General features: G+C 29.8%; 3 protein-coding genes across 4 annotated transcripts in view; 1 reads left to right on the plus strand and 2 right to left on the minus strand.

Annotated features, from left to right (window-relative positions):
* Myo10A (Myosin 10A) overlaps nucleotides 1-5679 on the minus strand; it is a 113234-nt gene extending 107555 nt beyond the window's left edge. Inside the window, exon 1 of the mRNA XM_068776071.1 lies at nucleotides 5506-5679. The gene's annotated coding sequence lies outside the window, so the exon portion shown is untranslated. The remainder of the gene's footprint in view (nucleotides 1-5505) is intronic.
* A 3555-nt stretch (nucleotides 5680-9234) lies between these two features.
* l(1)10Bb (BUD31-like protein) lies at nucleotides 9235-10953 on the plus strand. Its single transcript, XM_068775654.1, has 3 exons — nucleotides 9235-9337; nucleotides 9421-9519; nucleotides 9990-10953. Exons 2-3 carry the CDS (start codon nucleotides 9426-9428, stop codon nucleotides 10328-10330), a joined length of 435 nt encoding a protein of 144 aa, XP_068631755.1. The 5' UTR covers nucleotides 9235-9337; nucleotides 9421-9425; the 3' UTR covers nucleotides 10331-10953.
* Nucleotides 10927-13812, minus strand: LOC137932086 (innexin inx2-like). 2 transcript variants are annotated; one of them, XM_068775653.1, is made up of 5 exons: nucleotides 13685-13812; nucleotides 13351-13436; nucleotides 12568-12759; nucleotides 12279-12418; nucleotides 10927-11759 (listed from the first exon to the last, which is right to left on the minus strand). In XM_068775653.1, exons 3-5 carry the CDS (start codon nucleotides 12740-12742, stop codon nucleotides 11229-11231), a joined length of 846 nt encoding a protein of 281 aa, XP_068631754.1. In that variant the 5' UTR covers nucleotides 12743-12759; nucleotides 13351-13436; nucleotides 13685-13812; the 3' UTR covers nucleotides 10927-11228. The 2 variants fall into 2 exon arrangements, with proteins under 2 accessions (XP_068631754.1, XP_068631753.1); XM_068775652.1 differs by lacking the exon at nucleotides 13685-13812 and having other exon boundaries at nucleotides 13351-13661.
* Nucleotides 13813-18351: the final 4539 nt, after the last annotated feature.

Below are 18351 nucleotides of genomic sequence, written 5' to 3' on the forward strand. Positions count from 1 at the left end.
CATAATACAAGTTTAATCTTACTTTGGATACCAGTGTTAAAAACACTACTAAATTCTTTTATGTCATATTGGATTGTATCAATAAACGTCCTTCTTTTTTAGTGTATGTACAAACTATAACAAACAAAGATCTTATAATTATAGCGTATATATAACAAGAATTGTCTTGACTTACGCTTGACTGCAATCAGATGTAAATTGCTAGTATTAGGTGGTAAAATGCAGAAACAAAAGACAAGAAGCATTTTGAAATACCTCTAATTATATTTTATTGTACTATCACGACATAAATAACCAATAAAACAGTTACCAATAAGTTGGTAAGCAGATGCATTTTTGTTTTTCGTAAAAGGGGCAGTAGTCCATGAAAAGTTTATTGAAACCTCTACAACAATATATCAAAGTTATAATTTAGAGGAAAACAACAGAAGATACTGTACTGTGTGTTTCTATACTTCTTTATTGAAACAAATATTTAATCTTTCGAATAGGCTTTACTAAGAGCCTTTTCGAAACTCAAAACATTAATATCATATTTATTTAAACGTATATTTGTAAATAGTATTATTTGTCCCAATTTTCTTAATATATGACTTATATGGTGCGGAATGTTTATTCTACTGAAACGTATTTATCTGCTATAATATAGTGGGAAGGACCTATCATGGGATAGTAAGACGAACTCGAAGTGAACACGTTTGTATCCGATGAGCCAATAGGTAACCATAATGTAATTGGCGTGCGTGCAGATATCCAATTCAGGAGCTGCGAGAGACCGGTCAGCCTCGGACGGTACGGCGCAGGTGAAATCCGTTAAAACCGTCTCACGTCCATTATTGGCATGATCGTAGCTTTCTACCAAATTATCCGGCGTAACCGATCATATCGAATAGATATTGACACCCATATAAAACGAAGCGGTTACAATGTCATAAGCGATATCTAAAAATAATAAATTTATAATCTGGTAACATTAGTTCCATAGATTATAGAATACTTCAAACGCTGTCTATACTCTGTTCTTTTTATTATACTGAACATACTTTAAAAGACAAATTGACATGTTTAGGTTTCTAATAAAGTAAGACAGATAAGCTCATTTGATATTAAGCAATTACTTTGAATTACTTCCTAAATTATTCCTTAAATGCATTACGTTGCTAATGATCTAAATATATAGATTTATGTTTATTTAAATTTTTAAAAACCTATGTGTATTCATTTTCATACGAATTTTGATAACCATAGACAAAATTTAAGTGTGAATATTAGACACTTAAAGGTTATTTATTACGTTGGTTGTTTTTTTATTATGTAATTGTGCATTTTAAGGTTAAAGAAGTTTTCTGTTATTTTATGTAGAGCTCTTACATACAATTTAAAAAAGAACCCATTCTTTATTTATAGTATAATAATTAACACAGCGCGTTTTGCGAACAATGTTCCATCATAATAAATAATGGAATGACTCCCACAAACAAATGCATCATCGCCTTGACCTTAAATATTAATGTAATACAGACATACTAATGTACATTCCATAACATCTTATGAAACGTCTGCGAATACGCATTGCTTGAAAATGCTTCTTGTGCACAATGTAACAGTTTCACATTCCAAAACAGTGAAGCTGTTTAAAATACTTTGTTCGTTTCGTATATTAATCATTTTAATAAATCTTTTAACGTACTTTTTAAACTATACCAACCTATTGGGGTGTAAATTAGTAGCATTTTGTTTTATGTTAAAATTTAGTTTTTAATATCTAAAGATAATTACGATATTTGGATTTTATTATCTATTATATTTATATAAATAGGATATGTAGATATCGATACACATATAAATATATTTGTGTGTTTATAATATAGTTTCTAAGTAGTAGTTTTTAGTATATTTGTTTATGGCTTATTTATCTTTGTTATATTTTTCCTTGACGTATTTTTTCTCTTTTATGAATTTATTCATTGCATCTTCCACCAGTTATTTGTTTGTTTAATTTCACCTCAATTTACTCGTATTTCTGCACCGTCCAAATCGTTAACGGGAAAAAATGCCTCCTGCGTAAGTTATCACCGTTGCCATCATTATTTTTTAAGTAATTCATTTTGTTTCTTTAGATTTAAGATATACATTGTTTTATACTGTATTTTTAATGTTAACATGTAATTATTCCTTGTTTTATCTTTTTTAAAGAGCCAAATACAGGATTAAGAGAATGATTTACGTGAAAATTCTATAGTTGTAAATAGATTATTATTGTTAATGATATATTTTTAGCATATCACGGTATCAAATTTTTATATGCTATGTGTAAACTATATAACGTAGATATTATATGAAATTTTCTCCTAAACATTTAAAACATCGAATGTCTATTTTCTTAACAAACAAAGATGGTAGGCTGATTAGAGTCCGTAGCAGTCTTTTACGAAAAAAAAAACTTAGTTACCTAGTCCAACAATAACCATTACAACAACAAATTTGTAAATTATATGTATTGTTGGATATAAAATATTCCATAGAACGTTTGTATGCTAAGGATATACTGTTAATGATTTCATATAAGCTAGACCTTGAGAATGACGTGTTGGCCAGGTTATTTCAATGTGGAATTTTTAATCCTTAAAAAATCTACCTAAATGAGTTTCTTTCGCCTATTAGATCGTAGGCATTTATTATGCGAATAGGTGTGCATTCATCCTATGGTAAATAAAAAAAATGAATATTTATTGGATTAAAATTTTGTAAATATTAAACAGATAACGGTTTGAAGATGATATATTATATGAAAAATATTCAAAAATTTAGCGTACGTTAGTGACACGACAGTTACAGTCAACTTTCGACTCGCCTATAAAGTTCACGGCAACCTCGTTCAACATATCACAAGCGAAAATAAATTGTGTATAATTATAATTTTGACAATCTATTACTCATTGACGATAATTATTTACTTTTTTTCATATATAATTGATATGCCAAGATAAGAGAAAAAGAAACAATTATAAATATAATTCATAAAATATGCAACGAGCTTCTATTACAAACTTTTCTATTAGTTTAGTAGTTAGTATTATGGACCACAGCTTCAAAATTTATCTCTTAGTCTGAACTGACAACGCTAAAATTAATTAAAACAATCAGAGGACGAGCATAAAACTATTTGAACGAAATCAAAAATTTCTCTAAACTGCGTACATAAAAATAGCAATTTTTTATGTTCACTGTATTAATAAAATAATAAATTATTTTATCTATTTAGGTACAAAATGACTCAGCTGCGAAATACGGCTTAAGAAACGACGTATAAAGCGATTGGTTATATGTGTAAAAGCTTTAAAGTGAGTATATATGCATATATCTAACTAGTCATTTCGAGCTATAAAGATTTTACACCTATTTCTAATCACCCTGTGTAAAGTCATCACTGCGAAATAGATAACATTATTTTTTACTAAAATTAGATGTCAATAACATATTTACTACAGTCTGCAGAGACTGATATTAAAAACAATTATAACATGTCGTAATCCGAATTTTGTCGCTTTCCGCTTTGTTGAATCCGCTTTTTTTCCCTACTGTCATAATATTATTTATTATTTCTGTAACTATTGGTTTTTGTGTTTGCCATACATTAAATAACGGCTTTAAATCCACCCAAGCTTTTATATAATACCTACGACTAATAACTCTGTATTCACTCTATTTATTAAACAATAAAATAATTTTAGCCATATATGTAAATAGTCTCGGCTGCGAAATACAGATTAAGAGAAAATATGTATTGAGATTTTAAAAGACTAATCTCAATTATGAACAATATAGTACTCAAGACACTTCGTTTAATTGCATGTTTTTTACGACAGAATTTGAATGAGGGAACGTGACTCGCCGGTCACGTTGCGCCATCACCAGTCAACGCCGACATTGGAATTATAGTCTAATATTATTATTATATAGTCACTAATAACTAACGTCACTAGTTAGTAATAGCGTTTAAAGAAAAAGCTATCTTTAACATAACCTGCCAACTTTTCAATGTTTGTCATAACGCTCGTAAAGTAACGACTGTCTTCTGATTTTTTGGGTACTTACAATTAAAAAATGTGTAAAAATAACTATTATTACTTCAAACTAATAAAATAATTATTAGATATGACAAGTAATATTACTGTTATATATTTAATTTAATTTTTTTCGCTAACAATTATTCTTTTCGATTGAAATATGAAGTTAAATAAATCGATATTTAATTGTCAATTCAAATGCCTATATGTTGTTAATAAACTGTTAGCAATATTAAAAGAAAACGTGAAGATGATTTAATTCCTAAAGTCAAATATGTGTTTGTATATACTGAATAATAAGTTATAAATGTAAAAGCTTTACAAAAATGAACTGATAACTCATTTGTCAGTTTTTAAAACGCTTTTCACGCATTACGTTATTTATTATTTCTAAAACCATTGATTTGTATAGGGTGTAGTGTTTATTAATTGACAGTAGATGACCACCCCCTGTAAACATGTACATTTACCCATTTAAAGCTTTTCCATCTACAAACAATCAAGTATTATTACTTACAAGAATCTTGTAGGTACAGATTACACGGGATCACATAATTTTTCGGTTTAAATTATCTACGAATAAGATTTGATGTTACGTATTAAAAGCTATTAAATAATCCATTCATAGTTTTTTGTTATCTTTTTTATACTAGAGGTACAGTCAGAGATATTCACAGAACAGTTTATAGAAAAGCAAGTTTTTACGCGACACCATTTAATTTAGCCGCTGTGCAACGGTAGATCTGAAAATGGCAGTCGTATAAATTGTTTTGTTTTTAAACCGCGACTGGGTGGTGATTGGCGGTCAAGTATTATTTTTAATATCGATGCACGTTTACGTCAGTTGTAATAAAATAATGTCATACGGAAAGATATCTATTCCAGTAGTCAATTTAAAAAGTTGCCTTTAATTGGAAGTTTTAAAAAAATAATGCACGTTAAACCTAAACAACATCAAAAGTAAGTCCACTAAAAAGTATAAAGGTGGTTAGTGAAAATTAAAATAAAACTAAGAAATATTTATCATTTTGGAATATTTAAGGTTGAATAAGTATAATTTTCTTTAGTGTGAAACATCGCTTCTTTTTTATTTTTAAATGTTGGCTGAAATGGTTGTTGTTGTTCAGTATGGTACAAACGAAAAAAAAATATAATTGCAATTTTGACATTAATAGAATGTCAAAATTGCAATTATATTTTTATTATTTATAATCATTGACGATAGTTATTTACTGTTTTCTGTATCTCATTCAAACTCTACCAAAGGTGAAATAATGTTTAGGACATTTTATACAATTGTTCTGAATAATACAGCAAAAAATATGATGTGGCTGTTTATATGCGTCAGGTCCTTCACTTATATATCTCTCACAAGACAAGGAGCGGCAGGAGTGTAAAAACCTCGACGTCACGTCGACACGTACGCTTTACTTACAGGTAAATAAGCGATACAGCCGAAGTTGTCTCGTGCCCGCCGTCAACTCAACTTCATAACACAGATTTTCGTCACTTTATTACACTACAACACAAATAACAACAAACACATTTATCGGCGTCAAACACACATTTTACGTTAAAGTTTGCAGAGTTCCGAGGCTGTCGCAGTCAACTTGCGAAGGTATGAAATGACTGGCTGGTTGAGGTGCGCGAACGCAACACCACATTCCAAAGTGGTAAACGAGTCGCGGAAGCTATCCCCGTCTCGCTCGTGCGCAGCCTCGAAAGTATTGGTAGGAGTGCGAGGGGAATTTAGCTTGTGTACCGCATAGGTAGGTAAGCCCGTTATTCACACACTCCTCGGGTAAAATGTGAAGAGTTGTAAAAAAAACGATTATTAGCGCATATGTATTAAAAAATACGCAAATCTTTTTATAGATTACGATATGTCTATATATATAACATTATGTATATGGTGCTTTGAGTAGCATTATAATAATGGCTGTTTTGTATTAAATGCATACATAGCTTTTATGAATTATACAGCTTATACGCCATGAGATATTAATATTTTATAGCATTTGAAACATAAACCTAACCGTCCCTAAACCCTAGTCTTAGTTTGTGATAATCGTAGTTATTTGGTCTAGTCTTAGTTAATTTTGATTTACTTTTACTTTATTCCTTATATTTTATGTAATAAATATTTTATTACTAACATTAATTTATGTAGTAATTAATTAAAATTATGTAAAAACAGTTTACTCGTTTTATTAAGTATTACCACTGTTTTAATAATTTTTCATACAAGATTACTGCAACGTCATAATGTCGGAAATATTGTAATTATATCTCGGAAAATCCTCGATAATGTTGTTTGCAGATTGTCGTTTTCAAATCAGTGGTTTCTGTATCTGATATTAGATGGTAATATTCTAAATTTGTGTTAAACTATATGAACTGTCTGAGTATTATTTAATGCTTTGTAACACCACAAAAAATAATTATTATCATGATCATTTCGACTCATAGCCGCCTTTTGCATAGCATCATCTCATCACGCGGTGATGTTCTTCCCTCTGTTCCAATGCTCCACGGCGTGTGCGACCTCAGGGACGTCCATGTTGATAGTTATTCGGATTTAGACCAGCGCATAGAACTACATCCCTTTGGTCTATTGCTATGAACTTTGCCGGTAACAGTGAGTTTCTGAAGGTCGTGGCTAGGTTTTCGGGCGATGTGTCTGAAGAACTCGAAGATCGGTTTCTTATTTAATTTCAGTTTTTCTTGTATCAATTCGTTAGTTCTGCCATAACCATGGAACGCGTTGTAGTTTCCGCCAGCACTACGTCTCAAATACGTGGATGCGTTTGCGATCTGCGGCAGCAGTTGGACGTTTTTGTTAGGCTGTCCAAATAAACCTATCCAAATTTCTGATGTTTTTGAAATATATACTCGGATCTATTGATAAGTGACGATACCCAATTTACTGGGTTAACAAGAAAATTTAGTTAAAAAGGCCACAAGTGCAACATAGTTTGACGTTTCAAAAGCGAGAGATTTTACAATGGCGAAATTTTAACAACAGACAAATGTTTGGAAATATTAGTCTATAAGCAATCGAATGTTGCAGTTCTTTATTATTATCGATAGAATAGGGTTTTCAATGATATAAATTGCAATTCAAGTATAGATGAATAAAAGACAAAATCTGATAGAAAAATGCTTCCTGGTTAAAGATCTTTCTGGAAGAAGGCGTATAATAAGAAGTTTTAATAACTCAGGTCTTATTATATTGTTACTGGGTAGGAACTGTTACTATACTACATTTGCCGGATTAAGTTAAAAGCAGACACTAACTCTGTATTTCATCACATAGGAGAAAACAAATTTTGAGGTTCTGGAGTGGTCTGTGGTTCGGCAAGCGAAGCGGAAAGACGTTTACTAATAAGGTGAAAAGACAATCTTGTTAGGGTGGTCGGATGACGCTGGATACAGGCCGCTTCCAAAAAATGTTATTAGAAATATACTTCAATTGTAATAATAATGATAATGAACTGAACTTAAGATGCTTGGTGATAGTAATTCGTTACGGACCCGTTAGACTCCTATGTTGATTATTCCCATTTGCCTTGACCCGATGTACTTGTGAAATGATGCCCGTATTTTGAACAACGATGTCAACTACATCTGATAACCCAATTTCATGACGAGACATTTTTCGTTGATCGAGAAGACGATGACAATAAAAAAAATCGTAAATTTTTATCGTACATCAATAACATGTTTATACCGCCAGTGGGGTACAAATTACTTTGTAGTTGTTGACGCTTGCTACACTCGTCGGTCTTTTTTACTTGCAAAATGCTGATGTAGCGCTAAGTGTTATGAAGTATATATAAATGACTGGGAATTAGTTGATTGCTTTTATCGTCTTTTTATAAAACGGTTTACACTTTTTTTGTTGTTTAATTTCTAAAATATTTTAGATATTTTTAAACAGTTTTTCGGCATTTGACGGAAGATAAAAATGTTCGATGAGAATGTTTTGAAATTTAGCTTACATTTTATTTATAGCCTAATAACTATAACAATACAAGAAGACATAACTGGCTTCTAGTTTAACTATACCATTATTAATTTAATTTAATTACATATATAAAAAATGGAAATTCAACAATGGACGTGCGGGTTTAGAAATTATTAAGCGGTGACATTATGAATAATGAAGACTAAGTAAACATTTAAACGACAATACACATTATTCAATTTATTATTTAAGTTGTGTAAGAAAGGAAATTGTGGTTTAACTATTAATATTCCGTTACACTTTTTTTCAAGAGTTCAGAGCAAATGTGTGTAAAAGCTCATAGAACGAAAATATTAACTATCAGGTAAAATGAGTTTCAATTAAAATGGAAATGGTATTAAAATGTAATGGCCGCATGGTTGACACTATTGACCCTAATGGTAACATGGTTAAATACAGTAATTATTTTTTATCATAAGTAATTTTTCAGACAGTTAGTGTTGTAATTAATTATAATTTTATTAATACTTGTACCATGGCTTTCTCTCGTTCGTTGTAAAATAATTAATTAAAATTTATAAACTGGAAACCAGATTCAAAACTAAATTAATTTTAATACAATTTACAGTTATCTAAAAGACCAATTGTCATATACAATTATCTTTATAGTTCATACAAATCGGGATTCCTCATAGTAAAATTCATTTTAAAGATAATAATAAAATCTATCGAACAGATATCATATGTAAATATGGTATAATTTACAAGTTTTTCAAATTTTTGCAACGATAAAATCTCAACATCTTTATTTCCGTCCGCAAAAGCGCTTTAAAGAAAATTAACTTTTCATTGATATTATTTCATGACGATGACCTTGTTTAACTATGAAAACATAATTTTAAAACAGAGTATAAAAATCAATAAGGTTTTCGTTTTTAATTTCAGATTTTAGTCTAAACTTAAGTATATAAAAGTATTTTTCCCCTTTTTTAATATAGGTATGTTGCCAGAAATAAAAGGTATTTAAGAAATTAATAGTAAAAGAAAAATATTTTAAAAAACATTTATGCACTTTTTTCTGTTATTTACCTTAGATAATTATAAAAAATTAAAACTAGCTTAAAGATAAATTTAATTCTTACCTGTAGTCATTAACCGCGTCCAAGCTGTGAATCTGTCAAATTTGACAAGCTAAAAACAAATTGTGTTGTGTTTTTTAGTTTTAAATATTGCATTTAAAGACAATACTTATTTTTTACAATACTTATTGATTGTACTGATATAACTTAATTTTTGTAAAGTAAGTAAATCTTAAATGACTATTGTCGTTTTTAAACATTATAGGTTATTCAAAATATATAACGCTATTACTACCATTTTTAGTTGAAATGCCGAAAGTTCGTCGCAGTCGCAAATCACCACCTGAAGGATGGGAATTAATAGAACCCACTCTTGAAGAACTTGAGCAAAAGATGCGCGAAGGTAAGCCATATAATTTTTTTTTTCATCAATTAATCCTCATAATAAACCTAAGAAAATCCTGCACCGTGCTCTTAGAAACTACATTATGAATATATGAAAAAGTAATTTGCCTCCTAATACAAGTTACAATAAATTGTGGATCATTAATAGGAATAGGTTAGATTTATTACATTGTCTGTAATCATATAATAGTTAAGATCACTTTTGCACATAAATACATTAGATAAGTGATTTACATAAGTATTATATACTTCATAAGTTTTAGATAAACCTGAAAATTGTTACATTGGCAGTTTGGTAGTAGATATAAAAAATCAATGTTAATCATCTAACCACCTGATGGAGTAGACCTATGTATTCAAGCGAACAATGCAAATTATTGACAGAAATTTGGATATACTTGATTCTGGTTATATTCATCTTCCTAGCTGTGTTTTAAGTGTTCTGATTTATTTTTGTTATTATTCCAGCTGAAACAGAGCCTCATGAAGGGAAAAGGAAACAAGAATCACTGTGGCCAATATTCAAGATTCATCACCAGAAGTCCCGATACATCTATGATCTTTTTTATAGACGTAAAGCAATAAGCAGAGAATTGTATCAATACTGTTTGGATGAAAAAATAGCAGATGCTAACCTTATAGCAAAATGGAAGAAGACTGGTTATGAGAATTTGTGTTGTTTACGGTGCATACAAACAAGAGACACTAATTTTGCAACTAATTGTATTTGTAGAGTGCCTAAAAGTAAGTTGGAGGAAGGAAGAATTGTGGAATGTGTTCATTGTGGTTGTAGAGGTTGTTCTGGATAATATTATTCCATATGTAACAGTTTAGTAGTATGTGCTAGCCTGTTCATCTTATTATAAGTAAATTTAATAGGTACATTAAAATTAACTTCTTTACTTTTTTATACCTAAAATCCATCTTTATAATAATTACTATCCCATTATTTTTCTGGTATGCTTTTGATCAGAGATTTTAATGAAATTGGTAATAAAAAAATTACATAAAAATTGTTTTTATCTTTAAATTTGGAGGATAGGGTTTATGGGGAAAAAGGGATAAAGGGAAATGAAAATCCATTATAATCAAAATGAAATAAGATTTAATCAAAACTAAACGTAAATAAAGACAATTTCTTCACATGGTCATAAGACATTTTTTTTAAATTTACAACTGATAAAGGAACAATATACAAGTATATTGCTTATTACCTTAATAAAAGAAAAATGGAATTTGAAATTTTAAGATTAATTCTGAATATTTTCAAACAATGAAATTATCAACTTTATGCAAATGTTTCTTGCAATTTTTAAGTAAATAAATTCTATAATAAAAACTTACGTTTTAAAAAAAAATGAAAAATTGAGAAACAAACATACATTAATTTTAACCAAATTTTTAAATACTTATTCACAAATATAGATTATAATCATGAGTAAACTAATCAATTATTTCAGTTTTTCAGATTTTAATCAGATTCATTTAAATTTTACTTTTGCAAACTTAGTGACTAATGTATTCTTATCATCTTTAGTACAAGTACTTTATTATGTTCTAAATAAGTGGTTCCTTAAAGTTATGCTTACTTTATACCCTGACTTTCTTGTCTATATAATAGTAATTGACTTCAACAATTATTTCTTAAAAATATTGGTAAACTTTGTTACTGGTGTAATAAAAATATATTTTTGTATTAAGAAAATATTAAATGGTTATAGCTTTGTGCTCCATGTCTACTGACAGCTCTTTTATTAAATCCAGATAGACAATCTGATTTATATTTTTGCTCAGCAAGTAAAGTACAAACCAATCGCCAAAGGTGAAATGTTTTATAAGTTTTGACACTGATCTCCTATTGACTTGTCTTAAACGACCCATTAGCATTACAGCACGTAATGGGGGAAGGCAGAAAACTAGAACTCGAAACAACATAGCCAGTGTTGACATTAGAGCTAAGATAACCAGCCAAAACCAAAGTATGAGAAAGATTTTTTCATTAATTACATTCAGCGGCAAAACACACAAATGGTCTTTCAATTGTATTGATCCTGAAGGTCCATATGATCTAAACCAGCATTTTGTTAACTTTGGAAAATACTGATCCATAGGATTGACAGAAGCGAAATCTAACATATCGGCAGGGACTCGTGGTGAGTGGGTGAATGCTGCTACAGCGGTGCCATAATTTCGGAATGACCCACCCAAGAATAAGTCCAAAAGAAAAATCTGACCCACCTGTTAAATATAATATTTTATTACATGACTTAGATACTAATATTTCAAAAAATATAAAGTCTATTGAGAATGAGAAAATTGACAGTATGGTTTATTTGAATGCTTTTAGGTGATTTATCTTAACAGTATTGTTATCAAATTATTAAAATACTATTGGATTAATTCTTTATATTTTGGAATAGTAGCAAAGGGAATGAAAATAAAAAATATTCAATAAGTTAAAAAAAATTATGGGAAATATCATAGCATAAAGGTACAAACAAATAGTCCTTGTATGAATTTCTTTTTTATTAATATAAGCAATATCATTAATGAATGTATTATTATTCATAAGATTTTTTTTAAATTAAATAGTTTTATGTACACAAACATCTAAATAAACTGAAATTAATTTTAAGTACCAAAAGATTAAATTTTAGTTTCTGCATTGTTGATACCTATGAGTTGTCTGGATAGCAAGGTTTAAGCACTTTATCAAACATAACAAGGTCAAGAATTTTTTTAAAGAAGTATGCTTACCACATTGCAAAGATTCAGGAACTCACAAAAGGCAAACCGAAGTGCATACATGTTGTGTGCATAAGCATTCAGATCATTGAAGTAACACACCAATTGCTCACAACGTTCCTTTGCCAATGATATTGGCACTATGGGATTAGCTAAAAATTAAGTAAATTTGCTAATTTAAAATACATTTTAAATATTTAAATAATTCTCTTGGCATACATTACAAAAATCTTTTTAATCCTGTGGAGTAAAAATTGGTAACAAGCATGTTTAAATATTTTATGAATAATGAGTAACTTACACAAACTAGCTGTCAGATCTCTCAGCCTTCCACCTTCCCATGACTTCCAAAGGTAATGTGGAATGTAGAACATGACGGCCTGACCAAGAAGAACAAAGCAAACCCATTGGTAGTATGTATGCTTGATTTGATCATCATTACCTTTTTTACCTGGACCTACTCCAGCATATGCCATGTGTTTTCCTTCTACACCTGTTAAGAAATAATTTAATGTTTATTTAACCTAAACTATATTTAAATTTATAAAAAAACTGCCTTTATAAAAAGAAAAATATGCTACAGTTAAATTTAATAAGAAAATCATATTTTTATATACTGGCAAACTTCAAAATATTTTTAGAATTAACAAACAAAAAAAACGTAGACATTAAATTACAGATACGATAGTAGTTTCAAAATGTTAATTTCTCAAGAGTCCGATGGTTTATTCAAGATAATGACCCTCTCCAATCAACTTAGACATTACGTACACGTATATCTCGTATTAATTTACAAAATGGTATCAATAGTTCGTTGTTTTAGGATATAAAGAATTTAAATGGATTCTAAAATAATACAATGCTGTCTATAGTGGACACCATTTTACGTATAAGCGGGTGCCGAAATTTTCTCAAAATTCCACCTGTACAGAGTACTAACTGAAAATTAAAAAAAAAAACAAAAGATTTTCTATATTCTTATCAAGTAGTAGACGGATAAACATCAAAATATGTTTATCTATTGATATATCAAACAAACAAAAAAGAGTTATTACAATATTTATGTTACACGAAAAGTACTCACCCGCTAACTGGCTTTTTAAAGTGTAGGTCCCGTAAATCCAACAATAATTGTTAATAGCTTCTTTGTCGCTTTCTTTATTTGATCCGCTAATACAGTGTATTGGTTCACCGAAAAATTGTTTTGAGGTAACAATTAATGTAAACATTAGTAACATTATTACCGTAATTTTATAATGTAAGCGAAATACATTATTGTCGGTGCATACATTTTTACATTTTAGAAAAGAACGAAAAGGCGTTAACAAATCTATCATTTTAATTTACTTTACAAAAATTACAACGAAAGAATGTGAAAAAATGAAGACTGAAAGATTCACACCTCCTATATTATTTACCTGTTACCCGCTAATTCGTTATAACAATTTGACAGGAAACCAATTCCAAACGTAATTATGACTTTTATTTTTTAAAAGTTATTTGATTCTTTTCTTAAAATTAATTTGGCAATTGTTTACTAAGTAGTTTTTATGTGAATTGGCTCGTACATGTAATTTATAGAGTAACGCTTATAGAAAATAGTGTTCAGTTTACAGGAAACTGTTTCAAATGTATTAGGACTTGATCATTTCCGTTGATGAGATAAAGTAGAATAATACGAACAGGTATTTATAAATTAATTCAATAAAAAAATATTTAACTTTTTTCTATAGTAATTTTTATTCTAGGAAACTATATTTAAAAATTTGAATAGTTATTGGATATTTTTGGTAGGATGTCTGTAATTAAATTATATTTTAGTTAGTACAAATTATAAAAGACTTAAAACTTGCAGAAACAAATAGGCACACATTAATGGCATATTAAATTTATTATGTGATAAGGTAAATGCAGGAAAATAATTAATTTAAGTCTTTTTTGTGTTCAAATGTATGCATTCTATTTATAACAGAGAGGCCGCCAAGCGCGCTTGATCTGGGGAGTGGCCACGATGGTCGAACCCTGGTTTTGCCATTGTCGAGGAAATGTTTTTAAAAACGGTTAATAACAATGTTAATTATTTTTTCTAGTAGAATTATGTAATATTTTCATAGATTCATAATTAATTATGGGTTTCATAAAAAAACTAGTAAAAAAAATCTTGTTTAATTTTAGGCAAATTTCCATTGTTTCTCTTGAATAATTTCACGAATTCTAATTTACACATAGCTTTCACACATAACATAAGAATTAGGAATGTTTGGTGTACAACAAATTGAGGAAATAATTAATATTTTTTAAATAATAAAACTATTTGACCTACTTCTTTATACCATTGAGCAATAATTTTTATAAGTTTGAAGATGAATGGTACAATTATTCATGTGTTTACATCATAATACAAACTTAGCATAAAAATTCGAGAATTATTTTGTTCCGTTATTTTTCTATGAGTTTATTTATTTTAACCGTGTGCTAAAATTGCTGAATACATAATACCAAAATAAAACGATATAATTTTTTGTTTATAAAAAACCCAACCTACTCAAACATTCTCATTATTAAGGTTTTTGTTTCAATTGTGAGAATATTAAAAGACTGATGAATTATAAAATGAACAAAAACTTTTATTGACGAGATTATATGATGGGTAAATTGTATTAGTTATACCAGTAGAATTAAAATCGTATTCTAAAATCAATTGCATAAAGAGATTGGATATCCAATTGCGTTTACGTATAGTTGAAGCGTTATGGAAAGCGTGTTTTTTCATATAGGAGATATAAAAAATTATTCAGAAGAATTCGGAATTCAAGAATAATAAAAATAATTTAAATGTATAATTATGTCTATGTATTATACGTTTAGAATTACGCTATTGCGGAATACATTTTCGTATTCGATAATAGCACAACGTATTGGCTAGTTGAAGTGATAGCGGGTAGTTAGAGCGCACAACTGACGGCCAATGGGGTCTTATGTTTCTGGATTGACGACACAGACTGACATGCGCAGTATGACGTCCACTCACAAAATGGACAGACGACCTTAATAAGATCAGTAGGCTAAATCTGTGTGGGAGGATTTTGTCCAGCAGGACGCTCTGCGGCTGAAATAACAATGATTGATAAAACCGTGATTTTTAAATATAAAAAAAATTTAAATGTTATTTAAGCATAACATTATCCTTTATCTTACTCATTACATATCATGTTTGATGAAAATATTTATATCATCTCGATATCCCGATGGGAACCATATAAGCCGCCTCCCACATTTATAAGCTATTACGTTATTAGGGACAACATTACGTCATCAGCGGCTCATCGACAGGGGGAATTCCACACAAATAAAATTGTTCACTTTCGTCGACATAAGTTCGAGCGAAGCCTAAAAGATTATGATAACCCACTCACACCAAGTCACTCACACACTTCAAGCGCAAACTCATCCTCTACATCAACCACTTTACTGTCGACCGCTCACCTCACGAAAACACTACCCACCGTCCGTTACGTAAACGGTGTCGGGCTCTTGACGCCGCCGCCGTGAACAGCGTGGGCGATCCGAGGTAGGATCAGTACCCTCCCTTAGATTGTCAAGTGGTCCACGCTGCCCTCCATACTTTCAGTCCACACTCAGTACATGTACAACAACACTGACTCGACCAAGAAAGCCCCGCTTCTACTGCCTCACCCTCCATCTGAGTGTCTAATGCAGATTCGGAAAACCGAATGCTTTAATTTAGTATAAGTTTAAGAACCCCTCCGTTCCGTGAACTCATTTCCGATAAAGCTGTAAAAGCCGTAGGGCTAACAGCAAAAACTTTACAGATACAATACAAATGAATATGCACACTTCTACTTCGGGCTTCGTGTTATTAATACCTCAACCTACAGGCCCTAGGAACAATCCCACAAGTTTAATATGCTTCTGATTTCTGGTTCTAGCATCTTGGCGTATGTCAACAAAATTTAAAATCTTTAAACTATTTATTAGTTTTACTACAGATTTTGTGTTCAGTATATATATTTTACATTATAGTAATAATGTTTATTTTTATAAGTATCGGTACAAAAATTAGCCGACTGCATTAAAGAAGGAGGCAGTAACTACAATTATGCGACAGGCAATAATGGACCTTCTATTTTATTTTAATACATGTTTTTAATAGTAATCTCATGAGGCCCTCAAATTTATTACAGCGCCATCTATATCTCAGTCGGTAAATGTACTTATGCACTCTTGTGTACCGACCTGAAGGCAAGTAATTAAAATTATACTCTCTGATGTCCCTGGCAAATAAAAAAAAAACTAAATTTGATATGAGCATTTCTCAGGTCAGGGTTGGAGAACAATCTGATTCTAGTTTCTAGCAAATTCATCACTCTGGCATGATTCTCATGATTTAAACAAATAATTGTTTTAAATGATTGTAGATATTATTATCGATGAATAAAATCAATGCAAATAAGGTTGAGTATGAAATAGACACAACTTGTGGATCCTCATATATCTGGGGTGACCACATGGCTTAATCGCTCTAATCTTTAGAACTTTTGTGTTTAGAATACAATATGATTCAAACAAAAATTATAAAACCAAAATAAAGAAGACAACTGTTGGATGTGAACAGATTTTATAATCTATAAAAAACCACAGAAATAAATATGGCAGCTGATCGCTTGAATGAATACCTTGGTCTAAGTATAGACGTAGTAGACTTGGACCGAGAATCTCGTTAGAAAAATGAATTCTACAACCAATAGATACTGAAGTTAAAAACTGCTAGATAACCTAAGCGATCTTAGTCCTAATAGAATAAAAATAAATAGCAGTATTAATTATTTTAAGTTTTTTGCATTTAATTTTTGTTTAAGATGTCCGATTTCCGTGTTCTACTATCAAAAACAAGCGAAAATTATATTATTTTTAAACAATAAATAAGAAAGAAATGGTGTTAAACATGAATAAGCAGGTAGAAATTACGACTCTTGTTTTACAAAATGCTTTGCAAACAAAATGGTTGAGGCAAAACAATATTGATCAGATAATCCTTTCGACACGTAATATCTTTGTACGTAATATAATTCCCATAGAGTATACCTAATAGACATGATAGATACAACAAACTTTATTCTTCGACCTGTGTTAATAGTGCTTTTTCAAGACATATAACTTTAATGGGCGTTAACAATTGTGGAAATTATAAATCTGTGTTTACATGCGGATACTTTTTAAATAGTATACAGGTACCAATTACTTTTACATTTTTTACTATAGTCATCTCGCTCAATGTCATTACAATATATTTATTCATGTGTTATCTGTTGTGTCTGAGAAACAGACCATGCCAAAAATCATTTAGAAATCAATGCAAGAAACACGACAAATAACAGACCAAACAGAGTTAAACCAAAAATACTTTATATCGTAGGTTAATAGAATTTATTGACATACAAGAGAGTCTGCACCATGTAAACTACAGGTGCATGTAAACGCATTCTTAGTTTCTTATAACAAATCGGTGAGTCAAGTTATGGGTTTTCTGGTATTAAATCTGAACGGTGAAAACTGCATAACAGTAGTAACATAACACATTGTTTTTCAGTATGCGTGAAGATAAACAGGTCGATAAAACTTAAAATAACTTAGGATTTAATAAATTATATAACAACATAATATTTCGTAAAGATAAACCAACTTATACTTTTGAACAATATAAAATTTTAGAACATAAAATAAATTGTCTTTGGTGTTTGGTAAACTTGGTTAGGGATTAGGTAATACATACATAAATTCGTTATTTTAGTGAAAAAATGTGGTAACAGACTAAACTTCTAATAAAACTTAGGATTTATGAAATACTTAAAATTAATTGAGTGCTGTAATTCATTATTTCAGACAAGATTATGGGTTTTTTTCCGGAAAAACTTCATAACTTTTTATTTAAAAAATACCAGCTAAATAGAAAAGTTAAAACTGTAACGATGTAATAACAATGAAGTACGTCATAATTAACTATATATAAAGAACAAAGAAGATTACAGATACATATTAAAATAATCGAAGTGATTTTATTTGC

The sequence above is a fragment of the Battus philenor genome, unplaced genomic scaffold (genome assembly GCF_028537555.1).
Source record: "Battus philenor isolate CCGP_79_NKW_IND1 unplaced genomic scaffold, ilBatPhil1.0.hap1 SCAF_9, whole genome shotgun sequence".
NCBI lineage: Eukaryota > Metazoa > Arthropoda > Insecta > Lepidoptera > Papilionidae > Battus > Battus philenor.